The 25,139-nt window shown below is 43.9% G+C and overlaps 2 protein-coding genes across 5 annotated transcripts in view; one reads left to right on the plus strand and one right to left on the minus strand.

Moving 5' to 3' along the window:
• LRP8 (LDL receptor related protein 8) overlaps positions 1 to 25,139 on the plus strand; it is a 240,313-nt gene that overhangs the window by 163,257 nt on the left and 51,917 nt on the right. Inside the window, exon 1 of one of the 4 annotated variants that reach the window (XM_056532191.1) lies at positions 10,367 to 10,505. The exons of the other annotated variants lie outside the window; for them this stretch is intronic. Coding sequence (XP_056388166.1) covers positions 10,382 to 10,505 — 124 coding nt within the window. The 5' untranslated portion in view covers positions 10,367 to 10,381. Of the gene's footprint in view, positions 1 to 10,366; positions 10,506 to 25,139 lie in introns of those variants that run through there. 4 annotated transcript variants of the gene reach the window in all.
• On the minus strand, positions 479 to 19,059 carry LOC130283045 (uncharacterized). The gene is made up of 2 exons (XM_056532197.1): positions 18,917 to 19,059; positions 479 to 2,793 (listed from the first exon to the last, which is right to left on the minus strand). Exons 1-2 carry the CDS (start codon positions 18,967 to 18,969, stop codon positions 1,113 to 1,115), a joined length of 1,734 nt encoding a protein of 577 aa, XP_056388172.1. The 5' UTR covers positions 18,970 to 19,059; the 3' UTR covers positions 479 to 1,112.

Here is a 25,139-nt window from a genome sequence, read left to right on the forward strand (position 1 = left end):
TAAAAAACAAAAATAAAGTCTAAAGGCATAACAGCAACTATTTACCCCTCTAAAACAGCTCTGCCGCTGCTCATGGGCTGTGTCTAGTACAGTGATCCCCCGACTTATGATGGCCCCGACATATGATCATTTCAACATATGATGGCCTCTCAGAGCCCATTGTATGTTGAAGGCAGCATCGACATATGATGCTGCTGTGTGTCGGGGCCATCGTACAAACAGCTATCTGACAGCGCTGACAACTTCAGCAACTGACAGATAGTTGTATAATGTGCCCCGTGTGCCCCGTTCTGCCTCCTGTTACTCACTCGCTGTCCTGCTAACTCATACAGGCTTCCACTGTGAGCTCCGTGTAAGCCCCGCCCCCCCAGTGCAGCCATAGCCAATAGCCTGCAGCATCTTGCTGCAGGCATCCAATGAGCTGCTGGCTGCCCTCCCCTTCCTTTCCTATGGAGCCGTAGTCGGCAGGATCGTAATGGAGGACTTTCTGTCCCCCCTGAAGGTATTTAAAGAACTGTACAGTACTGTATGCAATGTCACACATCATATACAATACATAGACACACTATACACCCCATACATCAATGTTTCCCTATCAGTGTGCCTCCAGCTGTTGCAAAACTATAACTCCCAGCATGCCCAGACAGTCAATGGCTGTACATGCATGCTGGGAGTTGTAGTTGTGCAACAGCTGGAGGCACCCTGGTTTTTTAAACACTCCCCATACACTCCACATACAATGGTCATCCCAGAACCAATTAGCAGTTTCCCATAGAGATATGTATTCAACATACAATGGTTCCGAGGCCCCAGAACCAATTACCATTTTTACATAGACATATGTACTCGACATATGATAGTTTCAACATATGATGGTTCTCCTGGAACCAATTAATATCTTATGTTATAGCACTGTATAGCAGCTTCCCCTCCTTTAATGAGGAAAGGGCTTAGTTATAATACCATTCATGGCTCATTGAAAATCATGGCGCTATTATTGACCCTCACAGGAGGCTTTGGCAGCAGGATCCTTCCACCAGAAATATCTTTCTTAAATGCACTTATTTAAAATATAGAAAGTCATTCGGGTAGATAAATTCTTGGTTGGACTTTCACAGATTCTGTGGCCATGGAATCGGTGGTTTACGTTCACCTTGGACAACTTTGATCTTGCATCCCGGTGTCTTGAGGAAGTCCAGATTGTGTGATTGTCTTTTTGGAACGCTGTCAAGGTCGTCCTCGTAGCCTGCAATTTCTTGACTTTCCACCTCCCATTCTACGTCTCTACATTCCAGGACATGCCTATGTTTATTCCAGACATGTTTCATGGCTTTGAGCTCCTGAATTGCAAAGATCTCGGCTTTCTTGGTAGGTCGGAGTACACCACTGTCAAAACGATAGGGTTTCTTGGTGCTGTTTAGGATCTGTGCCATCCAGGCTCCTTCCTTGACAAATATCTCAACAGTACACGGCTCTTTTGTGGTTAAAGCAGGAACCACAAATCTATTGAGTAGGACTTGTTTCTTCAGAAGACCCAATGCAGATTCGGATTTTTCATCCCAATGAAATTTATGTTTATTGCTGGTTAGTTTATACAGTCTGTGACTGAGAATGCTGAACCCGGGAGTATAGGCGAAGGCGCCATTTAAAAGGCCAAGGATTTCTTTTAATTCATGTGAATCTCTCGGCGATTTAATATTCTTTACCTTCTGTATAAAATCCTTACCCTGCCTTATTCCATCTTCACTTATTTCTTTACCTAAAAAGGACACTATAGGCTTAGACTTCTGTGTTTGGGATATTTCGAAGCCGCTGCCCTGCAGGTGATGCATTAGCTTATATGTGAATGTGTCGCATTCCTCCTTGGTTTCTGCAGATATTAAGAAAGTATCTGTGTAGTAGGTCACACGTTTCCACAGGTTCTGGGGCAACCGCTCAAGGACCTTCTCCAGAGCTTCACTAAGTCTACTCATGGTGTTTTTATACTTTCCCTGTAACCTGTTCCAGACATATTGCTTGCCCATAAAAGTGAAGGCGGTTTTGTACTTGGTGTATGTGTCTAGAGGAATTTGCCATTCTGCATAGTAAAGCTTGAAAACCGAATAATACTTTCCCAGGGTTATAGCTTCAATCGCTTTTACAACATGGAACTTTGGATGGGGAGGCTCCTCCTCTGAACATTCATTTAAGTCCCGAAACTTGAAATGAATTTTGACCTTTCCATTAGATTTGGTACTAAGAGAAATAGGGGCGTTGCAGACACTATTGCAGCGTTCTATTAACCCCTTTCTCACCCAACTAGCAATGACTCTTCTTGCATCATCTATCAGAGGCTTGTATAAATAGCCCTGATGAAAATAGCCGGGATCTGTTCTCCCCTCTATTCGCACAGGGGGGACATCAACAACAAAATCTGTGTCTGTGTCGGCCTGCATCAACCCCAGATCACGGAGCTGCTTCCACCCGATTACAGTTTTCGGGAAGGTGCGCACATATATGATCTGCTCAGAAGTCGGTCGGTCATCAATATGAATAGTTCCTGTGACAATATTTCCATATGCTTTTTTCTTTCCGCTTTTTGTAGCAATTTCTATTTCATCTCCCAAGAGGCTTTTTCCTGGATGCTCATTCAGGATGGTATAAAAGGAATGAGGATCTATCTTTGCGGTGATCTCCATTTTAGTTCCATTCATGGTTATCTTAACAGTCATAGTCTGGGAATGTGAAGAATTGTTGTTCGTTGTATAAATCCCATTTGTTGTCCATTCAGGATGGTTCCTTGGATCAGACATTCTGGAAAAAAAAAAAAAAACCTGTTAGAGCTCATAGGGCCAAAAAAAAAATCCAACCCATAATAGCGCGCTAAATTCTATGACATTCTAGGTCAGGTGATGGGCGGGATTATACAGTCGGGGTGTAAATGTTGTACACTTGTTGTACAGTGAAATGTTCGGTCCGGTCGGCTCATTTATGCCCCGTATGCGACCATGGTTTTAGGTCCGGTTGTAAAAGCGCATACGGGGCATAAATAAGCTGACCGGACCAAACATTTCACTGCGGTCGGCTCATTGAAATGAATTACATACGGGAGTGCATAGAAAGGCATACGGGAGCGCAAGTTTTTAGCTCTCCCCTGCCGTATGCGCTCCCGTATGGGGGAAAACGTATTGAGAACCCAGCCTTGGCTACATTCACTTGAATCGTCAAGTCATGTGCAGCTTTATTGTCTATTATGTGATACTTGTTACTTATATAATACTTCTTTATGTATTTCACAGGGGAACAAGATCATTATAAAGGGTTGTAAAAAGGGATGTTCCCATGTTTAGCATATGACATGTCAGCAGAATATTTGCTCGGCTCTGGTCCTAGCTCATGTTGGATTCCAGGCAGTCTTTTTGCCGATTAATGAAGAGGTTGCTGCGGCTCTTTCCTTCAAAGCGTGACTATCATTTAAAAAGCTTTTCACATGTTGCCCTGACATGTCAAAAAGTTTTGATTGGTTCAGGTCTCACTCCTGAGACCCGTTGCGATTGCTAGTTATAAGCCAGTAAAGTGAGCAGTAGTGCACTTGACTCGCCAGCCAGCCAGAGATTCGAGTATGGTGGGGCTCATTTTCCTACCTTTTCCCTGCATGAAGTTATATAACGAAAAGGTTTGATTTAATTGACGCAAACTTCCTTGGCTTATAACTAGTGATCGCAGCCGGTCACAGGAGTGAGACCCAGTGCGATCAACAACTTTTGACATGTCTGGGCAACATGTCTGTTGAATCTATTGTGAAGTGCAGACTGGTTCTAAGAGTACACTTGTGGTGAATACAATATATCGGAGGAAATGACACAGACACCCAGCACTTGAGTATCAGAGCAAAGTATATAGTTAGTATAGTTGAAAAAAGACATACGTCCATCATGTTCCACCAAGCAATTAAAGGGAAGGGGTATGGTTGGATGAAGAGGAAGGGATGTGATTCTATATGTCTGTATAAACATTAATGTTATTTTGCTCTAGGAATGTATCTAAGGCTGGGTTCATCATGTTTTACGCAATACGGTACCAATAAGCCCTTATGTATTTCAGTTGCTGGCTTATTTTTGCCCCATATGCCGTTTTCCCACCGGACCTAAAACCGTAGTCTACCACGGTTTTAGGTCCGGTGGGAAAACCGCATACGGGCCAAAAATGAGCCGACCAGAGTAAGCGTTTCACTCGGGTCAGATCATTGATATACATTACATACGGGCCACATACGGCAGGGATACGGGAGCGCCCGGTTTTAGCTCTCCCCAGCCGTATGGGGTCCCCTATTGCCTATAACGAGATATGAACCCAGCCTAACCCTGTTTTGAAGCTTTCAACTGTTCCTGCTGTGACCAGTTTCTGAGGTAGACTGTTCCATTGATTCACTTATCGTAAAGAAGGGTTCTCGCCACGTTAGACTAAACTTTTTTTTTTTTTCCAGATGGAGGGAGTGCCCCCTTATCCTTTAAGGGGGTTTAACCTGGAACAGTTTTTCCCTGTATTTTTTGTATAGGCCATGTATATACAAATTTTTCTAATCATTCCTCATAGTTAAGATGTTCCATGTCTCTTATTAGTATAGTTGTGCGTACTGCAACCTCTCCGGCACCACAATGTCCCTTTTATGAACTGGTGCCCCAAACTGAACAGTATATTCCAGGTGAGGCCGTACCAATGCTTTATAAAGGGGGAGTATTATGTCCCTGTCCCTTGGTTCCATGCCTCATTTGATACAGGGCAATATCATGCCGGCCTTAGAATCAGCTGCCTGACATTGTGCTATTTTGCAGTCTATGATCTACAAGTCACCCAGATCCTTCTCTACCAGTGACTCTCCCAGTTTAACCCCCCTAAGACATACGATGCATGCAGATTTTTAGTACCCAGTACATAACACTTAGGGGAAGATTCATCAAAACCTGTCCAAAGGAAAAGTTGCTGAGTTGCCCATAGCAACCAGTCAGATTGCTTTCTCATTTTTGAAAAGGCCTGTGAAAGAAGAGATTTGATTGGTTGCTATGGGCAACTTGTAGCTACCTAAGCCGGACATAGAAACAAGTGCAGATTCACCAATATCTTGATTATGTGCTGAATTGGTGGTATGACGGTCCCTCATAGTTTGGCCAAATGTGGACATATCATACTCATGAGAAACTGGCTCTAATGTTTATGCTGTCCTCTTATTCTCACATAGTGCTCTGTAATACCAGTCCTGCACAATACTTTGTGTCGTGACAATTTTAGTTTTTTTTTAAACTCTTTCCATGACATTATGTACCCACCCATACACAGCTCTGCTGCATACATATTATACACACACTATAATATATATATATATATATATATATATATATATATATATATATATATATTTATACACCCACACAGTTCTGCTGCATACACAGCTGTACAGTACCCACGTATACACCTACATGTGGGTGCATACTATATATTTGTGGTCAGGACAACTATCAGAACTGAGCCTACTTATGTACCTAAGAGAGGGCATACCCTGGAGAGAGATATTTAAGAATAGGGCTGGGTTGGAGGGAAGAAACACTGAAAACGTCAGCTAGCCAGGTGCAGATGGGCCCTATTTGTATGGTAAGAGCCGCCCCTCCCACAAACACTGCTAATCATTAGCCTAACACTTGTGGTCAGGACAACGATCAGAACCAAGCCCTGAGCCTACCTATCCCTATGCTAAGCAACTTGAGTTGTGCTATAACTGCTGCGACAGATATATCTAAAAGAGGGCAAAGACTTCTTTAGGGTTTGAAGCAGGAATATTTTATTGCATGAATGGAATGCAGTCACATAACCAGAACCTTAAAGGGGTACTCTGGTGGTCAACGTGTTTTTCCGTTTTTGACTTGCCCTATTTGTTTTGTTTCATTTCTATTCTTGTTGTTTAGCCTACTCTATTTCAGTTCTTTGTTGTCTTTTTATCCCCCACTTTGTTTTCCTAGCTTTGCTTCTATTTCCTGCTTCTTGCTGTGCTGAAAACTACAAATCCCAGCATGCCACATGCCTTGCTGGTTTGGGGCAGCTCCTTTTTTTTTTTTTTTTGTTCCGCCCTTTACCCATCCTACTATTTTCCCGGGTCAGCCCCCTTATACACAGCACACTAATATAATCAGCCTTGGTTGGGATACACTGACATACACACACAAACACAAAAGGGACTACAACTCCCAGCATTCATTCAGGAGTCTTCAGTCTGTGGTATAACACCAGCATGCTGCCTCTGTAGTCTCCTGGGGGTTGTAGTTCACCACACCTCTGTAGGGCATACACCAGTGTTTCCCAACCAGGGTGCCTCCAGCTGTTGCAAAACTACAACTGCCAGCATGCCCTCACAGCCTTTGGGCATGCTAGGAGTTGTAGTTTTGCAATAGCTGGAGGCACACTGGTTGGAAAACACTGGTGTAACATGATGTGTATGCTGAATAGGCTAGAACAGTGTTTCCCAACCAGTGTACCTCCAGCTGTTGCAAATCTACAATGCCCAGCATGCCCAAAGTCTGTCAGGGCATGCTGGGAGTTGTAGTTTTGCAACAGCTGGAGGCACACTGGTTTGTAAAAACAAGCATATACACACACACACACACACACACACACACACACACACAAACACAACAGGAACTACAACTCCCAGCATGTGTCATTCAGGAGTCCCCCCTCCCCCTTCACATATAGGGGGAGATTTATCAAAACCTGTGCGAGGAAAACTTGCCCAGTTGCCCATAGCAACCAATCAGCTTGCTGCTTTCATTTTTATAAAGGCCTGTGAAAAATGAAAGAAGCAATCTGATTGGTTGCTATGGGCAACTGGGCAAGTTTTCCTCTGCACTAGTCTTGATAAATCTCCCCCATAGAGATCATTCCCAGTATGAGATTTATTCTCCTACAGTCCATACATCCCCAGCCAGTGCACCTTCTCATCCTCCCCTTCAGATAACACTTATCTTCTCTGTAAGGTCCTTCTCCTGTGCAGACCTGCTTCCTTAGAATACAGAGCAGGGGGAGGGGAGGTGAGGAGCTGTGTACTCAGCTGGATGAGATGAGGGGGCGTGGCTTATTCCTCTCATGCAGACAGAGTGGGGGGAAAAACTGTGACATCTTGTCCACAACAAACTCAGAACTGTGGACAACAGTAAAAGAAAACCCTCTAAACTACAGAACTTCCTTCCCAACAAACAGGTAAGAAAAACACACACATGCTGCCAAAACATATAACACATGTATATTGCAAAAAAAAACTAAACTTACAAAGAAGATGCCATATAGTCAAAAAAATTAACCACCGGAGTACCCCTTTAAATGCTAACAACATTTCACAATGTGGATCCGGAATGTATCTGGAGTAACACGAAGATTTCCACCTCCCGAGTTTCTTTATAATAGGAACTGGGGTATTATTCTTAGAATCGGCCGTGGCCGCTCCTATTCTGAAAGAATGGGCAGATATAGACATCGGGTTGACCCCCATATTACTAAGTAACACACGGATGTATTTTATAAACACTGCAGTTGTTAATGGCACCCACGATTGTAGGGAATAATGGAGAATCACGTGGCTCCCTGCTAATAACCCGTAACCACTCTCGGATGACCATAGCAGGACACCGGTAGGGAAATACGCAGAGTATAGTGTTAGGACATAGGCGTCCCACCACACTATCTGGGACTTCCTGAAAGCCGAAGAAGCATGTGTCTTAGATAATTCACCCGACCTGAGGAAGCCGTAATATGCTAGATGCTTGGCAGTTTTAATGAGTAAACTTAAAGTATAACCAAATTGAATGCCCGACAGGGCCTGTGACAGACCTGAATAGCTGCCCAGATACTGGTTGACGTGTGGAGCCTAGTGTACTGTTAACGTTACTAATCCCTTTAAGGATTGCTCGGATAGGATGGGTGGAAAAGAGCGACGGGCTGTCTGGAGACTCTAAGGACTGAAAATGCTGGATGTCCGAGAGGTAGAGTTTTATCGTGTTGTGAGACAGTTTTAGGTTTGAATGACAGAAAGCAATAAAAGCCAGTAGGTATTTGATATTACCAAGCTGCTGTTGAGGGTATGTATGCTGGAACTTGACAAACAACCTCCATGCTGTGTTATATGATTTGAGCGTATTGTATGAAAGCGTCGGTGAAATGAGCATCTTAGAACTGTTAATATGTAGATTTAATCCATCATCAATGACCTGAGGTGAGGAGTAGGAGTGGGTATGGCACACCTGGAGACACCTGGGAAAAACTTTCAAAATTAAGCCAAGACAAGGCATCTGCCACAATATTCCTCTCCCCGCTAATATGCTCCCCAAAGAAATGAAACTACACTGCTCAAAAAAAATTAAGCGAACACTAAGTTAATAAATCCTAGATCTGAATGAATGAACTAATCCTATGAAATACTATCGTATTTACATAGTCGAATGTGCTGTCAACAAAATCACACAAAAATTATCAATGGAAATCAAATTTATCAACCCATGGAGGTCGGGATATGGAGTCACACTCAAAACTACAGGCACAACCACACTACAGGCTGATCCAACTTTGATGTGATGTCCTTAAAACAAGTCAAAATGAGTCTCAGTAGTGTATGTGGCCTCCACGTGCCCATATGACCTCCCTACAATGCCTGGGCATGCTCCTGATATGGTGGAGGATGGTCTCCTGAGGGATGTCCTCCCAGACCTGGACGTAAGTATCCGCCTACTCCTGGACAGTCTGTGGTGCAATGTGGCGTTGGTGGATGGAGCGAGACATGATGTCCCAGATGTGCTCAATCGGATTCAGGTTTGGGGAACGGGCGGGCCAGTCCATACCATCAATGCCTTCCTCATGCAGGAACTGCTGACACACTCCAGCCACATGTCTAGCATTGTCTTGCATTAGGAGGAACCCTGGGCCAATCGCACCAGCATATGGTCACACAAGGTGTCTGAGGATCTCATCTCTGTACCTAATGGCAGTCAGGCTACCTCTGGCAAGCACATGTAGGGCTGTGCGGGCCCCCCCTCCCCCCCCCCCCCAAAGAAATGCCACCCACACCATTACTGACCCACCGCCATACTGGAGGATGTTGCAGGCAGCAGAATGTTCTCCACTGCATCTCCAGACTCTGTCACATGCTCAGTGTGAACCTACTTTCATCTGTGAAGAGCACTGGGTGTCATTGGCGAATCTTGGTGTCCTCTGGCAAATGCCAAACGTCATGCACGGTGTTGGGCTGTGACCACAACCCCCACCTGGGGATGCCGGGCCCTCATACCATCCTCATGCAGTCTGTTTCTGACCGTTTGAGAGGACACATGCACATTTGTAGCCTGCTTGAGGTAATTTTGCAGGGCTCTGGCAGTGCTCCTCCTGCTCCTCCTTGCACAAAGGCAGAGGTAGCAGTCCTGCTGCTGGGTTGTTGCCCTCCTACGGCCTCCTCCACATCTTCTGATGTACTTGACTGTCTCTGGGTAGCGCTTCCATGCTCTGGACACTAAGCTGACAGATACAGCAAACCTTCTTGCCACAGCTCGCATTGATGTGCCATCCTGGATGAGCTGCACTACCTGAGCCACTTGTGTGGGTTGTAGACTCCGTCTCATGCTACCACTAGAGTGAAAGCACCGCCAGCATTCAAAAGTGACCAAAGCATCAGCCAGGAAGCATAGGAACTGAGAAGTGGTCTGTGGTCACCACCTGCAGAACCACTCCTTTATTGGAGTGTCTTGCTAATTGCCTATAATTTCCAACTGTTGTCTGTTCCATTTGCACAACAGCATGTGAAATTGATCGTCAATCAGTGTAGCTTCCTGAGTGGACAGTGTGATTTCACAGAAGTGCGATTGACTTGGAGTTACATTGTGTTGTTTAAGTTTTCCCTTTATGTTTTTGAGCAGTGTAATGCAGTAAAGAAAGCCAAATTAATCTCCTCACAAAGGACATAATTTCTTTGGGACTAGAGCAACCACTATTCAGGATGTCTGCAACAGCAGAATTGTCAGTCTAGAATATGACAGTAGTGTTGGTCCACTCCCTGTGCGGCTGCCACCACGGGGTAGATCTCAAACAAAGAGGAGACTTGCCTGAAGCCGCATTGGTATGGACACATGGGGACTGCTGCGAGGCTTTTGGAATGAACAATTCCCTTGGGACAGAAACTTGGCTAGGTCAACTAGTGCCTCTCTGCCTAACCGGGTAGTGCTGTCCTCATCAGGGGCTGTAAGTATCAACTGAAGTAGTCTGGAGACAAAAGATCTACCTTGAGGGATTATTTTTATAGCAAAATTTAGAATACCGAGGAGCGATTGCATCTCCACCTTTTGTGGACAACTGTGACACTACTACCTTGTGTATGGCAGCCCTGATCCTAGACAGCTTATCTAGAGGGAGACTAGCTTGCATTCTCATAGTGTCTAGCCGCAAACCCAGAAAGGCGATCTCAGTACTAGGGCCCTCGACTTTGTTAGGTGCCATCGGTACGTGAAGGTTAGAATAAATGGTTTGCAAGCTATCAAGGTCACGAGTGATCACGGCAGGATGCTCAACCAAGAGCAAGTCTCGTCTGTGGAGGAGTACTTCATGGAGAACTCCTCCGATGGTATCAATGAATTTAGACTGGGGATGTGACAAGAATGAGGTGCAGAAAGGTCGTAAATTAACCTTTTTATATTTGAAAATTTTCCACACACACCCCCCTCACTGGATTCACTCCCCAGATGTCAAAAGGCGGGAAAGACAAAGGACCGATGAGAAAGCCTTTCAATAACTCAACCTCCAGTAGGGTAGTGACTAAAACTTAATCCCTGGCGGCTGACAACAAATTATTACACTCAAAAGATGTTTGGGGAATTGACACTATGCTGGTGTGAAATTCCTCTGTCAACCCTGGACCCATGCAGTATCAGGATGACCCTGCAAATAATCACTCAATAGCCCTGTATACACCACACTTAGTCATGCAGCCAAACCCCTTTGAGGACATGACACTTTGGGGTGAGCACGGAAACAGACTGAACACAGGGGAAGAAGCCTGCACTGATTGTAATGGCAGGCGGTATAATAAAAATTGTTACAAATTTGCGACCTAATGGGGCGACCTTGTTTTTCTAGGGCTGCTGCTGGTTTGGGAATAACGGGAGTAGGTGGAGCACTTGCATGTCTGGGTTGAACTAGCTGTGAAGCTAAGTTTTTTGTTTGTTGCACCAATCAGTAGTGGGAGTCATGGAATGGCACTGGTTACAAGCAGGGGCTCTGAGACCAGCAAAGTGGTGGCAGAAAAGTTTGGTGTCTACATTGGCTCAGTTGGTAACGTGGTTAAACTGGACCAAGTGCATGTGGTATTCATATAAAGCAGAGCCTCCATACTTGTAACCCAAGTCCCCTACTTTGTACATGTATAGGTCTAGTTCCTCCCTCCTTTGTGGGCTGACAGAACAGACTAAGGCTGGGTTCACACTACGTTTTCCCCCATACGGGAGCGCATACGGCAGGGGGGAGCTAAAACCTCGCGCTCCCGTATGCCTTCGTATGCGCTCCCGTATGTCATTCATTTCAATGAGCCGGCCGGAGTGAAACGTTCGGTCCGGTCGGCTCATTTTTGCGCCGTATGCGCTTTTACAACCGGACCTAAAACTGTGGTCAACCACGGTTTTAGGTCCGGTTGTAAAAGCGCATACGGCGCAAAAATGAGCCGACCGGACCGAACGTTTCACTCCGGCCGGCTAATTGAAATGAATGACATACGGGAGCGCATACGAAGGCATACAGGAGCGCGAGGTTTTAGCTCCCCCCTGCCGTATGCGCTCCCGTATGGGGGAAAATGTAGTGTGAACCCACCCTAAGTCACGGAAGAGACTAAACGCCTGAACAAATTCAGGCATTTCCTTCGACTTTAGGATAATGGAGACCTCCCAACACACAAGAGTCTTGGTGTCTGGGGCCTCGTGTGACACAACCAGTAAGGATGCTAGGTTAACTAGTTTGCCTTAAAGTATGTCCTTCTTGATGTTACTGGGAATGAAGTGTGACGGTGCAACATTTAGAAGGTGATTTATCATTCTTTTCAAACTAATGGCTTTTATATGACAATTTTTTTAAACTTCCTTTTGCTTACATGCGATCTATTTATTAAATAGTCTCACGACTTTGATAGATAAATCGCACGTAAGCAAAACCCGGGAAAACCAGACATATGCACTTTCTGTATGACAGGTTGGACCTGGAATACATATGCGACTTTTAAATGGAGATGCAACTTTTTTTCTTCATAAATAGCGACTATCGTATTTGATAAATACATGACCACTGCAAAGTAAAAAAAAAAAAATTATTACTACGTGAGCAGATTTCAGAAATATGCTTTGGAATAAGCAAAAATCAAAAAGTCGCAGCATGTATAAAGTTTTTTTTCAAGTAAAATTTTTTTTACTACGGAGCTTGATAAATCTCCTTCTTAGAGAACCGTCCAACCCACCTAACATGCTAGGCTGAGAAGTGCTGGGAGTGGAAATGACCTGTGAAGCTGGAGTAGGTGTATTGTCTCTATTCTCAACAGCTTCCAACCTGGATTCTATTTTTGTTTTTTTCTCCTAAGCGTTAAGCAATCATAATCTTGTTCCTCTTTTCCTCCAGATGGTCAACCTGACACAAATAGTTTATTAGTCGGACATTATCAGGCGTTGTCCAGGATACAGATCTTGGTACGGGCATCACTATCTCTCTAAACCATTAATATTGGTAATAAAACAAAGTTCAGTCTTGATTGTTGGGCTTCACTGGAAGAAAGGCTGATGCCATCTGTTTCAAATTAGCAAATATTAGTAAAAGTGAGGCAAAATGTGGAAGTCATTTTATCCCAATTAATTTATTTTTATTGAATAATTTACAGAGATGGAGGATGACATATTATTATTTTTTTTAATTTAATTACATTTTTTACTTTTACATACACAGTAAAGGAAAAATTTACATTTCTCAGCAAACACTACAAGGTGTCTAAAAACATACCATGTGACCCTAGAACCCGTAGTCGTGACAGGTCTAAACATAAACCAAAGTCCTTGTAGTCGTGACAAGACTAGTGTAACCAACGTGCCTATAGTCGTGACAGGACTAATTGTTAGCAACGTGCCTGTAGTCGTGACATGATTAATCGTGAACAATGTGCCTGTAGTCGTAACTGTGAGAGACATAAGAAGTACCAGATCAACCAGAAAACCCCCAAAAAATGGTTTTCAAGTAAGTTAAAAATTGATTTGCAGTTTACTTGATCCCCTATCAATTAGCAAGATTTCTGGCTTTCATGTGTCTTTTATACAGGTAGCGAGCTGAGATTGAAAGCACTCTCTTAAAGGGAGTTCTCCTAATCTCAGCTTGTTACCTTTTATACACCGGTTCACAGAAGCAATCAATCACATTCCAAACTTTCTACCATGGCCAAGAACAAAGAGCTGTCTAATGATGTCAGGGACAAGATTGTAGACCTACACAAGACTGGAATGGGTTAAAAGACCATCGCCAAAAAGCTTGGTGAGAAGTTTACAATAGTTGGTGCGATTATTCACAAATGGAAGAAACCGAAAATAACGATCACCCTTCTATGGTAAGGGGCTATGTAAGATCTCGACTTAGTTCCAATGATCATGAGAACAGTGAGGAATCCGCTCAGGACTACACAGAAGGATCTTGTCAATGATCTTAGCAGCTGGGAAGGACTGAAATCCCACAGCGCCTGCAAGGTCCTCCTGTTAAGGAGTTGCTCAGGTTGTATCGCTCCGCGCTGGTTGGCTCTGGTTAGGCCTCTAAATGTGAGTGACTGCTGCTGTCCAAATTAGAGATAAGTAGCTGCGTGCCGGCAAGAAGAAGTGACATTAGACACAGAGTTGGAGCGCACAATGGCTTGCTTTATTTGGGGAGACAACTATTTTATAAGGTTATCAAAGAGGAAGTTGATTCTCACATTTAAAATCACTGTGATATATTTTGATTGGTTGTTTAAATATATCTATATATTACATAATTTTTTATTAATGATATTATACGCAGCTATATGATTCAGGTGTTTCCTGTTTATGCCAAAGATTCTTGGTGTGTCCGTCATTCTTCCATCATCTGACTACTCCTCCATATTTTTCAGTCGGATGTTACTTCTCCTTTTGGAACACTACAAATCTTTGTCTTGCTTCTTGGATGCTTTCCCAGAGAGCAGGTTTAACCTTGGTTACAAGCAATAGCTAGATGATATATCTTATAAGGGTAATAATGTTTTTCTGCAATCTAGCATGCAGCACCCACCTGTGAGCACTGCAGGAAGCGCTGGAGGCTCCAAGTCTTATGCCTCCAGACCATGGGCATGGAGTATACTGACGTCACGCCCGCCCCTCAATGCAAGTCTATGGGAGGGACCATAGACTCGCATTGAGGGGGCGGGGCATGATGTCACACGGGAGCGGAGTCGTGACGTCCTGATACTCCGTCCCCGTGGTCGGGAGGCATAAGACTTGGAGACTCCAGCGCTTCCTGCAGTGCTCACAGGTGGGTGCTGCATGCTAGATTGCGGGGGTCCCCAGCAGCATGACCCCCACGATCAGACATTTTATCCCCTATCCTTTGGATATGGGATAAGATGTCTTAGGGCCGGAGTACCCCTTTAACACTCCTACTCAAGAAAGCACATGCTCAGGCCCATCTGAAGTTTGCCAAAGAACATTTAAGTCATTCAGATTGGTCTGTACTTGAGCTTTCTTGAGCAGGGTCTTGCAGGTTCTTTAGGATTTTAGTCCTTCACTGCATAGTGTGCTACCAATTATTTTCTTGGTGACTATGGTCCTGACTGCTGAGATCATTGACCAGATCCTCCTGTGTAGTTCCGGGCTGAATTCTCACTGTTCTCATGATCATGAAATCTCCACAAGTTGAGATCTTACATAGAGCCCCCGACTGAGGGAGATTGACAAATATTTTATGTTTCTTCTATGTGCAACGCACAATGCACCAACTTACAACGCACCAACTGTTGTAAACTTGTAGACTGATCGTTTGTTTGTCAGTGGGCAAACATACAGAATGCAGCTCTGCTGCATGCTCACAAACACACACACACAGCTCTGCTGCATGCTCACATACACACACACACACACACAGCTCTGCTGCATGCTGACACACACACAGCTCTGCTGCATGCTCACATACACACACAGCTCTGCTGCATGCTGACACACACACACAGCTCTGCTGCATGCTCACATACATACACACACACAGCTCTGCTGCATGCTGACACACACACACACACACACACACACCTCTGCTGCATGCTGACACACACACAGCTCTGCTGCATGCTCACAAACACACACAGCTCTGCTGCATGCACACACACACACACAGCTCTGCTGCATGCATGCACACACACTGCTCTGCTGCATGCTGTCACACACACACACACACACACACAGCTCTGCTGCATGCTCACACACAGCTCTGCTGCATGCTGAAACACACACAGCTCTGCTGCATGCTGACACACACACACACAGCACTACTACACACACTGATTTTAATTCCCTGCACACATGACACCTGCTTCTAAGTCTGTGTGACTTCTCCTAGGCATGTGACTTATCACATGTTCATGGTATCTTGAAAGGCTTTGGGAACACACACACACAGCTCTAATACACACACATGCACAGCAGTGCTGCACACACATAAACACGCAGCAGCACCACACACACACACACACAAATTAGGCTTATTTACTTTGATTTTACTAAAGAAAGGTCCCTGCACATGGTTTAGTTATCTGACTATTCCCAGTCTTCCCGGTCATGTGACTATTCACATGCTCATGACATAATCTGCAGTTATGTAGGACTTATCGGGGTATGTTGCTTCTGGGGGAAATTCTCTTGTGCACATGGCCTCCAGCTTTCGTTCTTGCCCTGCACCCAGCAGGAGGAGGGAGAGGACTGTATAGCAGTGAATGGCTGCACACTCATTGATCAGGCACAGAGCTGTATCTTTGCCTGATCCATAAGGAAGCACTCAGGGCGGGCTGAGAAAGGCATTCCAGGCATGCTGGGAGTTGTAGTTTTGCAACAGCTGGAAGCACACTGGTTGGGAAACACTGATGTAGACAGTTGCAAACCTCTATATGCTCCTCCATAAAGTGTGTTCTCCAAGACTGGTCACCAGTAAGAGCACCATTGATTCTTACCTCTTCGATATTAGGACTTTGTTCATACACAATTTATCATGGTGTCTGCACCCAGCTCTCTGACAAAGACAGAACAAGCTCAATAGCTCTGATAAGAGGAGGGAAGTTTTGTATATAATGGGATAACAATGTGAACATCCAGTAGACTGACGTGACCAAGCACCCTGTTAATAGTTATCCATTAGTCCTGCTTAAGGGTTTGATATACATGGCACCACTATACCCATCTGTTACCATAGTCTCCTAAATACTCATATTTCTCAAGTCACCCTAAAGAATCATTTTCTCTATAATCCATGTACACACTGGAGACTATTTATTAAACTAAACTTAGAGTACCTCCAGTACTTCTTTGAGTTTTGACTATAATACAGCACTGTAGATGCAATAGCTTTCTGAGTGCCACAAATCACTATGCAATAGGACAGGGCTCGACAAATCCCAGGCACCAGGACAAAAGAGAACTTCATCCTGGCAACTAGGTTTTTGTCAGCCATTTAATTTAACCCTTTTCTCAACGGGGGCGGGCCTGCATCTTTCCCATCAAATACTGGCTGCTATCTGCAGCTGACACCTGCCAGTAATGATTGGCACCGCATATGGCTCACTCATCTGGAGGTCCAGTGGTCCAATTGGCAATGAAATCGCAGGGTGCTAATCTGTTATCCAGACAGCCTAATGCCTGCACTAGGCCATGACTACGGCTTAGTGCAGATTTGTAAGGAGAATTCAGTTGTAACAAAAGTAAAATACTTTTATTTGAATTTTTTTTTTTCTTCTTTTTTTGAGCTAGGATTACAATTGACTTTGCATCTAATTCACTCTTTGTACTTCACATACAGGAAGTGACTCATAAAAAAATATTTCCTGTATCCCATCCAAAGTAAAATGTTGGTTCTTGTACAAAAATCCCTCAAAACTACTGCAAGGACATGATGCGGTCAACTGTAATTATAAATAAAACTTTACTTTAAAAAATAAATAAATACTGTATATACTCGAGTATTAGCCGTTCCGAATATAAGCCGAGACCCCTAATTTCACCCCAAAAACCCAGGAAAACCTATTGACTCAAGTATAAGCCTAGGGTGGGAAATAAATCATCCCCCCCTGTCATCATCCCGCTCTCCTCTGTCATCCTCCCAACTCCCACTGTCATCATCCAGACCCCCTCATCCCCCCCCATCATACAGATCCCCCTTGCCCCCCATATCATTATCCAGATCCCCCTCATACCCCCCTGTCATCATCCAGACCCCCCTCTCTTGTTCTCTACTCACCTCCCCAGTTGCAGCTCTGTCGGTCCTTCCCTAGCAGCCGTAGCGGGGGAGGGGGAGCCGATTCGGGCCATCCATCTTGACCGAGAGGCCCTCTTCTCCGCAGCGGCCTGGCCCCGGACTAGTGACGCTGCATTGACGCCGCCACGTAGGGACGCCCCTGACGTCACGGACGTCTGCTGCACACGGACATACCTGCACGGCGACGTCAATGCAGCGTTACTACTCCAGGGCCAGCTGGAGCGGAGAAGAGGGCCTCCTGGTCAAGATGGACGGCCCGGACCAGCTCACCCTCCCCGCTGGAAGTCGGACGGTCCCTGCAGCATAGATGGGTGACGATGGATGGCCCAGCCCATCCCCTCGCCACCCCCACCGGTATGCCTGCGTTTTTTATTTTTTTATTTTCCATTACTCGAGTATAAGCCGAGTGAGATGTTTTGGGCACGAAAAATGGTGCTGAGAAACTCTGCTTATACTCGAGTATATACGGTACATTAAATAAATAATCAAAACAAATTTTTTCAAGTCGCACATTAGGGGATGGAGCTTCCCGGCCTGGCTCCATAGCATCTGTCTCCAGCATGAAACCCAGGACAATGTGATTTTTACGGCACTGGGACTTGCACTGGAGGCAGGTGCTATAGAGACGGAGCATATCACTAGAGCGGGTGCTCGGTAAGCTATTTCCGCCCCAAATTCTAAATTAGTGTTTTTGAAAAATCGTAAACGATTCTGCCCTATAGTAAAATTCATGAAATTGAAAACCAAGCAGTGGAGGTAGACTTTAGGGCTGCATTCAGATATGACCATTTTTGGCGCTGGTTAGAAATCAAAATCTGAAGCGGGCTATACAATCTGGTCCAGGTGGTATAGAGTTCCAACCCGTTTTTTTTTTAAACCCCTATGGAAGTATATAGAAAAAAGAAATGCCGCACATGCGGGGAAAAAGTCACACATACAGCCTGCTGTGTTTTCACCAAAAATGAAAAAGAAAATCCACCAAAACACATAGGGGGAGATAATCAAAAACAGTTTAATAGTAAAACTGCCTTTGTTGCCCATAGCAACCAGTCAGAGCTGAACTTTCATTTTCACTATAGCTTGTTTACAATATGAAAGCAGAGCTGGGACTGGTTGCTATGGGCAACAGAGTCAGTTTTACTATTTGATTCCCTTTTGAAGATCTCCCCTGGTGTTTTTAGTGCAATCAAATAGATTTTATAGAATTTTTTTGATTTTCCGATAAAATTTGGCTGCGGAATTTCTGGCCGGGAAAAAAGAAAACGATGAAAATACAGTTTTTGTCCAGAAAAATGCTGGGTGTGAAATCGCCCTCTAAGTGCTAGAAATGCAGCAGCGTCGTACACTATATATCAGATATATCAGCACTTACTTTGAGATCCCGGTCTGGCCTCTTATCTTTTTTTCAGCCGAATATTGTGCCATAACAAATCATGCTCCTTCTGCTGACAAAACCTCTATGCAGCTGTATTCTGTGCTAAACAGTAAGGACAGAAATGTTTACCAGGAAATCCCCTACCACACCCCCCTCTTGCCAAATTTTGCCACCCACTTTGGGGAGGGTTTTATATACAGCTAAAAAGAGATAAGTAGAACAGTAAAATCTAAATGTTCATTGCTGTAACTTTATAACCAGCACCTACAGCAGTGTTTCCCAACCAGTGTACCTCCAGCTGTTGCAAAACTACAACTCCCAGTATGCCCAGACAGACGGCTATCCGGGCATGCTGGGGGTTGTTGTTTTGCAACAGCTGGAGGCACCCTGGTAGGGAAACATTGGCCTATCCTATAGAGCACCAGGGCCCTTTCCCTTCAGTATTTGGCAACGGTCTTTGGCTGTCAAGGCATGCTGGGAGTTGTAGTTTTCAACAGCTGGAGGCACCCTGGTTGGCGGACAACTGCATTAGCTTGGAGGGCCATTTTGACTTTTGTCTGACCATTATATGTCAGTATAATACAGAAAGAAGGTGTAGAATTGTATAACAGTATGTTATGTCATATATAATAGTATTCATTAAAAAATGAATTAATAAATAAATGGTTAAAAAAAGAAAAAGGTGTGTGTTTGTGTGTGTGTATGTATATATATATATATATATATATATATATATATGTTATATAATATTTTTGATTTTTTTTTTAAAACAGAACAGCGGGACCCCACTGTATGGTGTCTGTTATAGGCATAGGTTTGGCGTAGCGTCGCGGCCTTGCCTTACCTCTTGATAACTTTCTAACAAACACCTTTTCAGTTGTGTCTCACTCTACAGACTAGAAGGCAGCATGGAAACTGCAAAACCGATAGAGCAGAGAATAAGGAGCGGAGTTATCTGGTAATGAGGTTCACGATGAGTCACGTTCTCCGCCAAATGTGTTTCTGTTGTTGGTACAAAGTTTTGTCAAGAATCGATAATCTGCTGCAGCAGGAGATATAGAATGTATCATTGATTTGCAGCAGTTTGTTCAAATTCAAAGTCCTAGGTAGCGTCAACAGGGTGAACGCTTTAGCGTGCACAAAAAAAGACAAAATCTGCAGATTCCTCCCTTTACGCTGGATGTAGTCCTTGTTATGGCAGTCCTACAGATGGGGGAGTCTGAACTCCTTAATGTCCAAAGAACACATGCCAAATCCTAAAAACTGTAAATATATCAGATATATATGTGTTTGTGTGTGTGTGTATATATATATATATATATATATATATATATATATATATATATAATTATTTTTATTTTTTATTACTTTTCACAACAAAAACAGTTTGTTTCTCTAGTACATGGCGATAGTTTTAGTACATTGTTGTGGCACTTGAGCAGCTCAGCCCCACCTCCTTGACACTCTGCTGATAAATAAAAAGGAGAATTTCTAAGTGGCGACCACCACTCCAGGAAATGTACAGTTTGCTCTTACATCAGAACAGCTATCCAACAATGACTGCAGCTCTTAACAGCAAATGCAGATTTCCTTTTAAAGGGGTACTCCAGTGGAAAACTTTAATTTTTTTTTTTTTTTAAATCAACTGGTGCCAGAAAGTTAAACAGATTTGTAAATTACTTCTTTTAAAAAAAAATCTTAATCCTTCCAGTACTTATTAGCTGCTGAATACTACAGAGGAAATTATTTTCTTTTTGTAACACAGCTCTCTGCTGACATTACGAGCACAGTGCTCTCTTCTGACATCTCAGGCCATTTTAAAGGGGTATTCAAGGATTTTTTTTTATTTGACTATGCTACAGGGGCTTAATGTCACCAAACAAATAAATAAATTAATGTAGATTGCTGGAATACAAAATAATCAGACACCTAAATAAAGTTCAGCAATACCAAGAAGTATCAAAAAATGCAATTTTTTTTATTGAGTACATCTATTAACAAAGATAAAATCCAAATTGATAAGCATGGTGCACAGGACTGAGAAAATACAAGGGGCATAGGCTAAAAGAACATTGGAATGCCTAGTTTTAACCACATACATGTAGTAAGTTACATAACAATAGTAAAGTATACATGAATCACAGTAATAAGTACTACAAAATGCATAGGTAAGTGAATAGAAATAACCCAATGTAGAGCCAAATGCCACCTGCACTTACCCCAACGTACGTTTCGCGCTACTGCTCTTCGTCAGGGGGCGTGCAGTAGCGCTAAACGTACGTTGGGGTAAGTGCAGGTGGCATTTGGCTCTACATTGGGTTATTTCTATTCACTTACCTATGCATTTTGTAGTACTAATAACTGTGATTTTATCTTTGTTAATAGATGTACTCAATAAAAAAAATTGCATTTTTTGATACTTCTTGGTATTGCTGAACTTTATTAAGGTGTATGCTACAGGGGTTGTAAAGTTAGTGTAGTTCATAATATAGGGTCTGTACCTGTGTGTGACGGTTTTCTCACAATTCTTCTGTGATTTTCACCCCACTGTTTCTTTTTATCAGCATACAAAATGACTGTTGTCTCAGATTTTTCCCAAGTTGCAATGCAGCCGAAACCTGACTCACTAGTCAGCGTATGACAGGGAGCCTGTCTGCTTCAATGGGTGGAGGGCTCACTTGGTGGGAGAGAGATCAATCTGCAACTAATGCAACAGCTGTAGGCACCCTGATTGAAAGCCACAGGTCTTTTGAATGGATGCAGCTCATTTATGTTTCAATGGGTGGGGTGGCTGATGTGTGGGAGGGAGGAAAATGGAATTATGGGATTTGTAGTAAAAAAAAAGAAAAAGAAAAGTCAAACAGGAAATACCAGTTCACAAAAGCTAGCTACAATGTTATGGTAATCTTACAACATAGCCATTTAGCCCCAAGACACGTGCAGATCCTTCCTGTACAGACTGTATGCACCACAATAGTCAAATAAGTGTTCGGTTTATTAGTTGAAAGCTGGTTTATTTTAAAGGCAAAATTAGGCACTGGGCCAAGTACAATATTAACCAGGACAAAATTTCAACAATCAACAAATTATGTTATCTGTCCAGTCCCATCCGATCAGTTCCTCTTTACTAGATTCATGGCTCCATAGGCTAAGCTCATAAATTTCATATATGAACTTAGGCGTCCTTGTGTCCGGTGGAAATGGTCGATATGTACTTTTCCCAGCTGCATGCATGACTTCTTACCCAACTTCCTATTCCAAGATACACAATAAGTACACAAACATATCATTTATTGTTCAATACTAATGATTACAATTTCTTTGGCGTTGAATACAATGTCCTAGGCCCTACACGAGTATAATGCTAGTCCCACACTTAAATGAAGAATACTATTAAAATTATAAATAATATGGATTAACTGTATAATTTCCTTCACATAAGCATGTCCTTTACTGTCTGCCAGGTACATACTAAAATCACCTTATGGTGGATAACCCCTTTAAGAACTGTCCAGAGTAGGAGAAAATCCCCATAGCAAACATATGCTGCTCTGGACAGTTCCTAAAATGGACAGAGATGTCAGCAGAGAGCACTGTGCTCGTGATGTCAGCAGAGAGCTCTGTGTTCCAAAATGAAATGAATTTCCTCTGTGGTATTCAGCACCTAATAAGTACTGGAAGGGTTAAGATTTTTTAATAGAAGTAATTTACAAATATGTTTAACTTTCTGGCATCTGTTGATTAAAAAAAAAAGAAAAAAAAGTTTTTCCACCGGAGTCCATCTTTAACCACTTAAGGACCAAGGGCGTACAGGTACGCCTTTGCTCCCTGGTACTAAAGGACCAAGGGCGTACCTGTACGCCCGTGGGAATTTCGGTCAGCAGGCACCCCGCGCAAATGCCCAGGGGGGGTCATCAGACCCCCCATGTCGGCGATAGCTGCAAATCGCTAGCGATTTCACACTTGCCATTTGTGCCGATTCCGGGTCATACGGGTCTATGGTGACCCGGAATATAAGGGGGATCGCGGTTGTCCAAGACACCCACGATTCCCCTGAAGGGATAGGAGTGAGGTGGCAGTGGTGCCACCCCTCCTATCCCTGCTATTGGTGGTCTAGACGCGACCACCAATAGCAGATCGGGGGCTTTACTTTCGGTTCTGCCCGCCCACAATAGGCGGGGCAGATAGGGGAACCGACAGAGGACTGGCGCCGACGTCCACTTACCCCGCGGGCGAGGCTGTGGGCGACGAACGGTGGAAGAGATCGGAGTCCGGCGATGTCATGCGGCTGGCTCCCTGGATCCGACGGAAGCCGGTAAGTTGCCTTGCAACATCTGGAGGGTACAGTTTGAGACCACTATACAGTGGTCTCTAAACTGTAACCCTCCAGATCTTGCAAAACTACAACTCCCAGCATGCCCAGACAGCTGTTTGGGCATGCAGGGATTTGTAGTTTTGCAACAGCTGGAGGGCCACAGTTTGCATATCACTGGCAGTGATCTCTAACTGTGGCCCTCCAGATGTTGCAAAACTGCAACTGCTAGCATGCTCAAACAGCAGTTTGCTGTCTGGGCATGCTGGGATTTATAGTTTTGCAACAGCTGGAGGTCCACTGTTTGGATATCTCTAAATTGTAGCCCTACAGATGTTGCAAAACTGCAAATCCCAGCATGCCCAAACTGCAAACAGCTGCCTCTGCATGCTGGGAGTTGTTGTTGCGTACCTCCAGCTGTTGCATAACTACATCTCCCAGCATGCCCTTCGGCGATCAGTACATGCTGGGAGTTGTAGTTTTGCAACAGCAGGAGGCACACTGGTTGGAAAATACTGAGTTAGGTAACAGAACCTAACTGAAGGTTTTCAAACCAGTGTGCCTCCAGCTGTTGCAAAAGTACAACTCCCAGCATGCATGGTCTGTCAGTGCATGCTGGGAGTTGTAGTTTTAAAACAGCTGGAGGTTTGCCCCCCCCCCCCCCATGTGAACGTACAGGGTACATTCACACGGGCAGGTTTACAGTAAGTTTCCTGCTTCAAGTATGAGCTGCGGCAAATTTTTCGCCGCAGCGCATACTCCTAGCAGTAAGCTCGCTGTAAACCACCGCCAGTGTGAATGTACCCTAAAAACACTACACTACACTACCACATAATAAAGGGTAAAACACTACATATACACCCCCTTACACTGTCCCCCCAATAAAAATAACGTATTGTATGGCAGTGTTTCCAAAACGGAGCCTCCAGCTGTTGCAAAACAACATCTCCCAGCATTTCCGAACAGCCACAGACTGTCCAGGCATGCTGGGAGTTTAGCAACAGCTGGAGGCACCCTGTTAGGGGTATTCTATGCCAGTGATTCCCAATGTCCGCCCCTATGCAATGCCTAATTTAGTCCTCAAATGCACATGGAGCTCTCTCACTTTGGAGCCCTGTCGTATTTCAAGGAAACAGTTGAGTGCCACATATGGGGTATTCCCGTACTCGGGAGAAATTGCACTACAAATTTTGGGGGGCTTTTTCTCCTTTTACCCCTTATGAAAAAGAAAAGTTGGGATTTACACCAGCCTGTTAGTGTAAAAAAAAAACAATTTTTACACTAACATGCTGGTGTTGTCCTTTACTTTTTATTTTCACAAGAGGTAAAAGGAAAAAAAGACCCCCAAAATTTGTTACGCAATGTCTCCCGAGTAGGGAAATACCCCATATGTGGGCGTAAAATGCTCGGCGGGCACACAACAAGGCTCAGGAGTGAGAGCGCACCATGTATATTTGAGGCCTAAATTGGTGATTTGCACAGGGGTGGCTGATTTTACAGCGGTTCTGACATAAACGCAAAAAAATAAATACCGACATGTGACCACGTTTTGGAAACTACACCCCTCACAGAATGTAACAAGGGGTATAGTGAGCCTTAACACCCCACAGGTGTTTGACGAATTTTCATTAAAGTTGGATGGGAAAATGAAAATATTTTTTTTCACTAAAATGCTGGTGTTACCCTAAATTTTTCATTTTCACAAGGGAAAATAGGAAAAAAAGCCCCCCAAAATTTGTAGCCAAATTTCTTCTGAGTAGGAACATACCCCATATGTGGATGTAAAGTGCTCTGCGGGCAAACTACAATGCTCAGAAGAGGAGCGCCATTGGACTTTTGAAGAGAAAATTTGTCTGGAATTGAAGGCCACATGTGTTTACAAAGCCCCCATGGTACCAAAACAGTGGA

This window comes from Hyla sarda, chromosome 7 (genome assembly GCF_029499605.1).
Source record: "Hyla sarda isolate aHylSar1 chromosome 7, aHylSar1.hap1, whole genome shotgun sequence".
NCBI lineage: Eukaryota > Metazoa > Chordata > Amphibia > Anura > Hylidae > Hyla > Hyla sarda.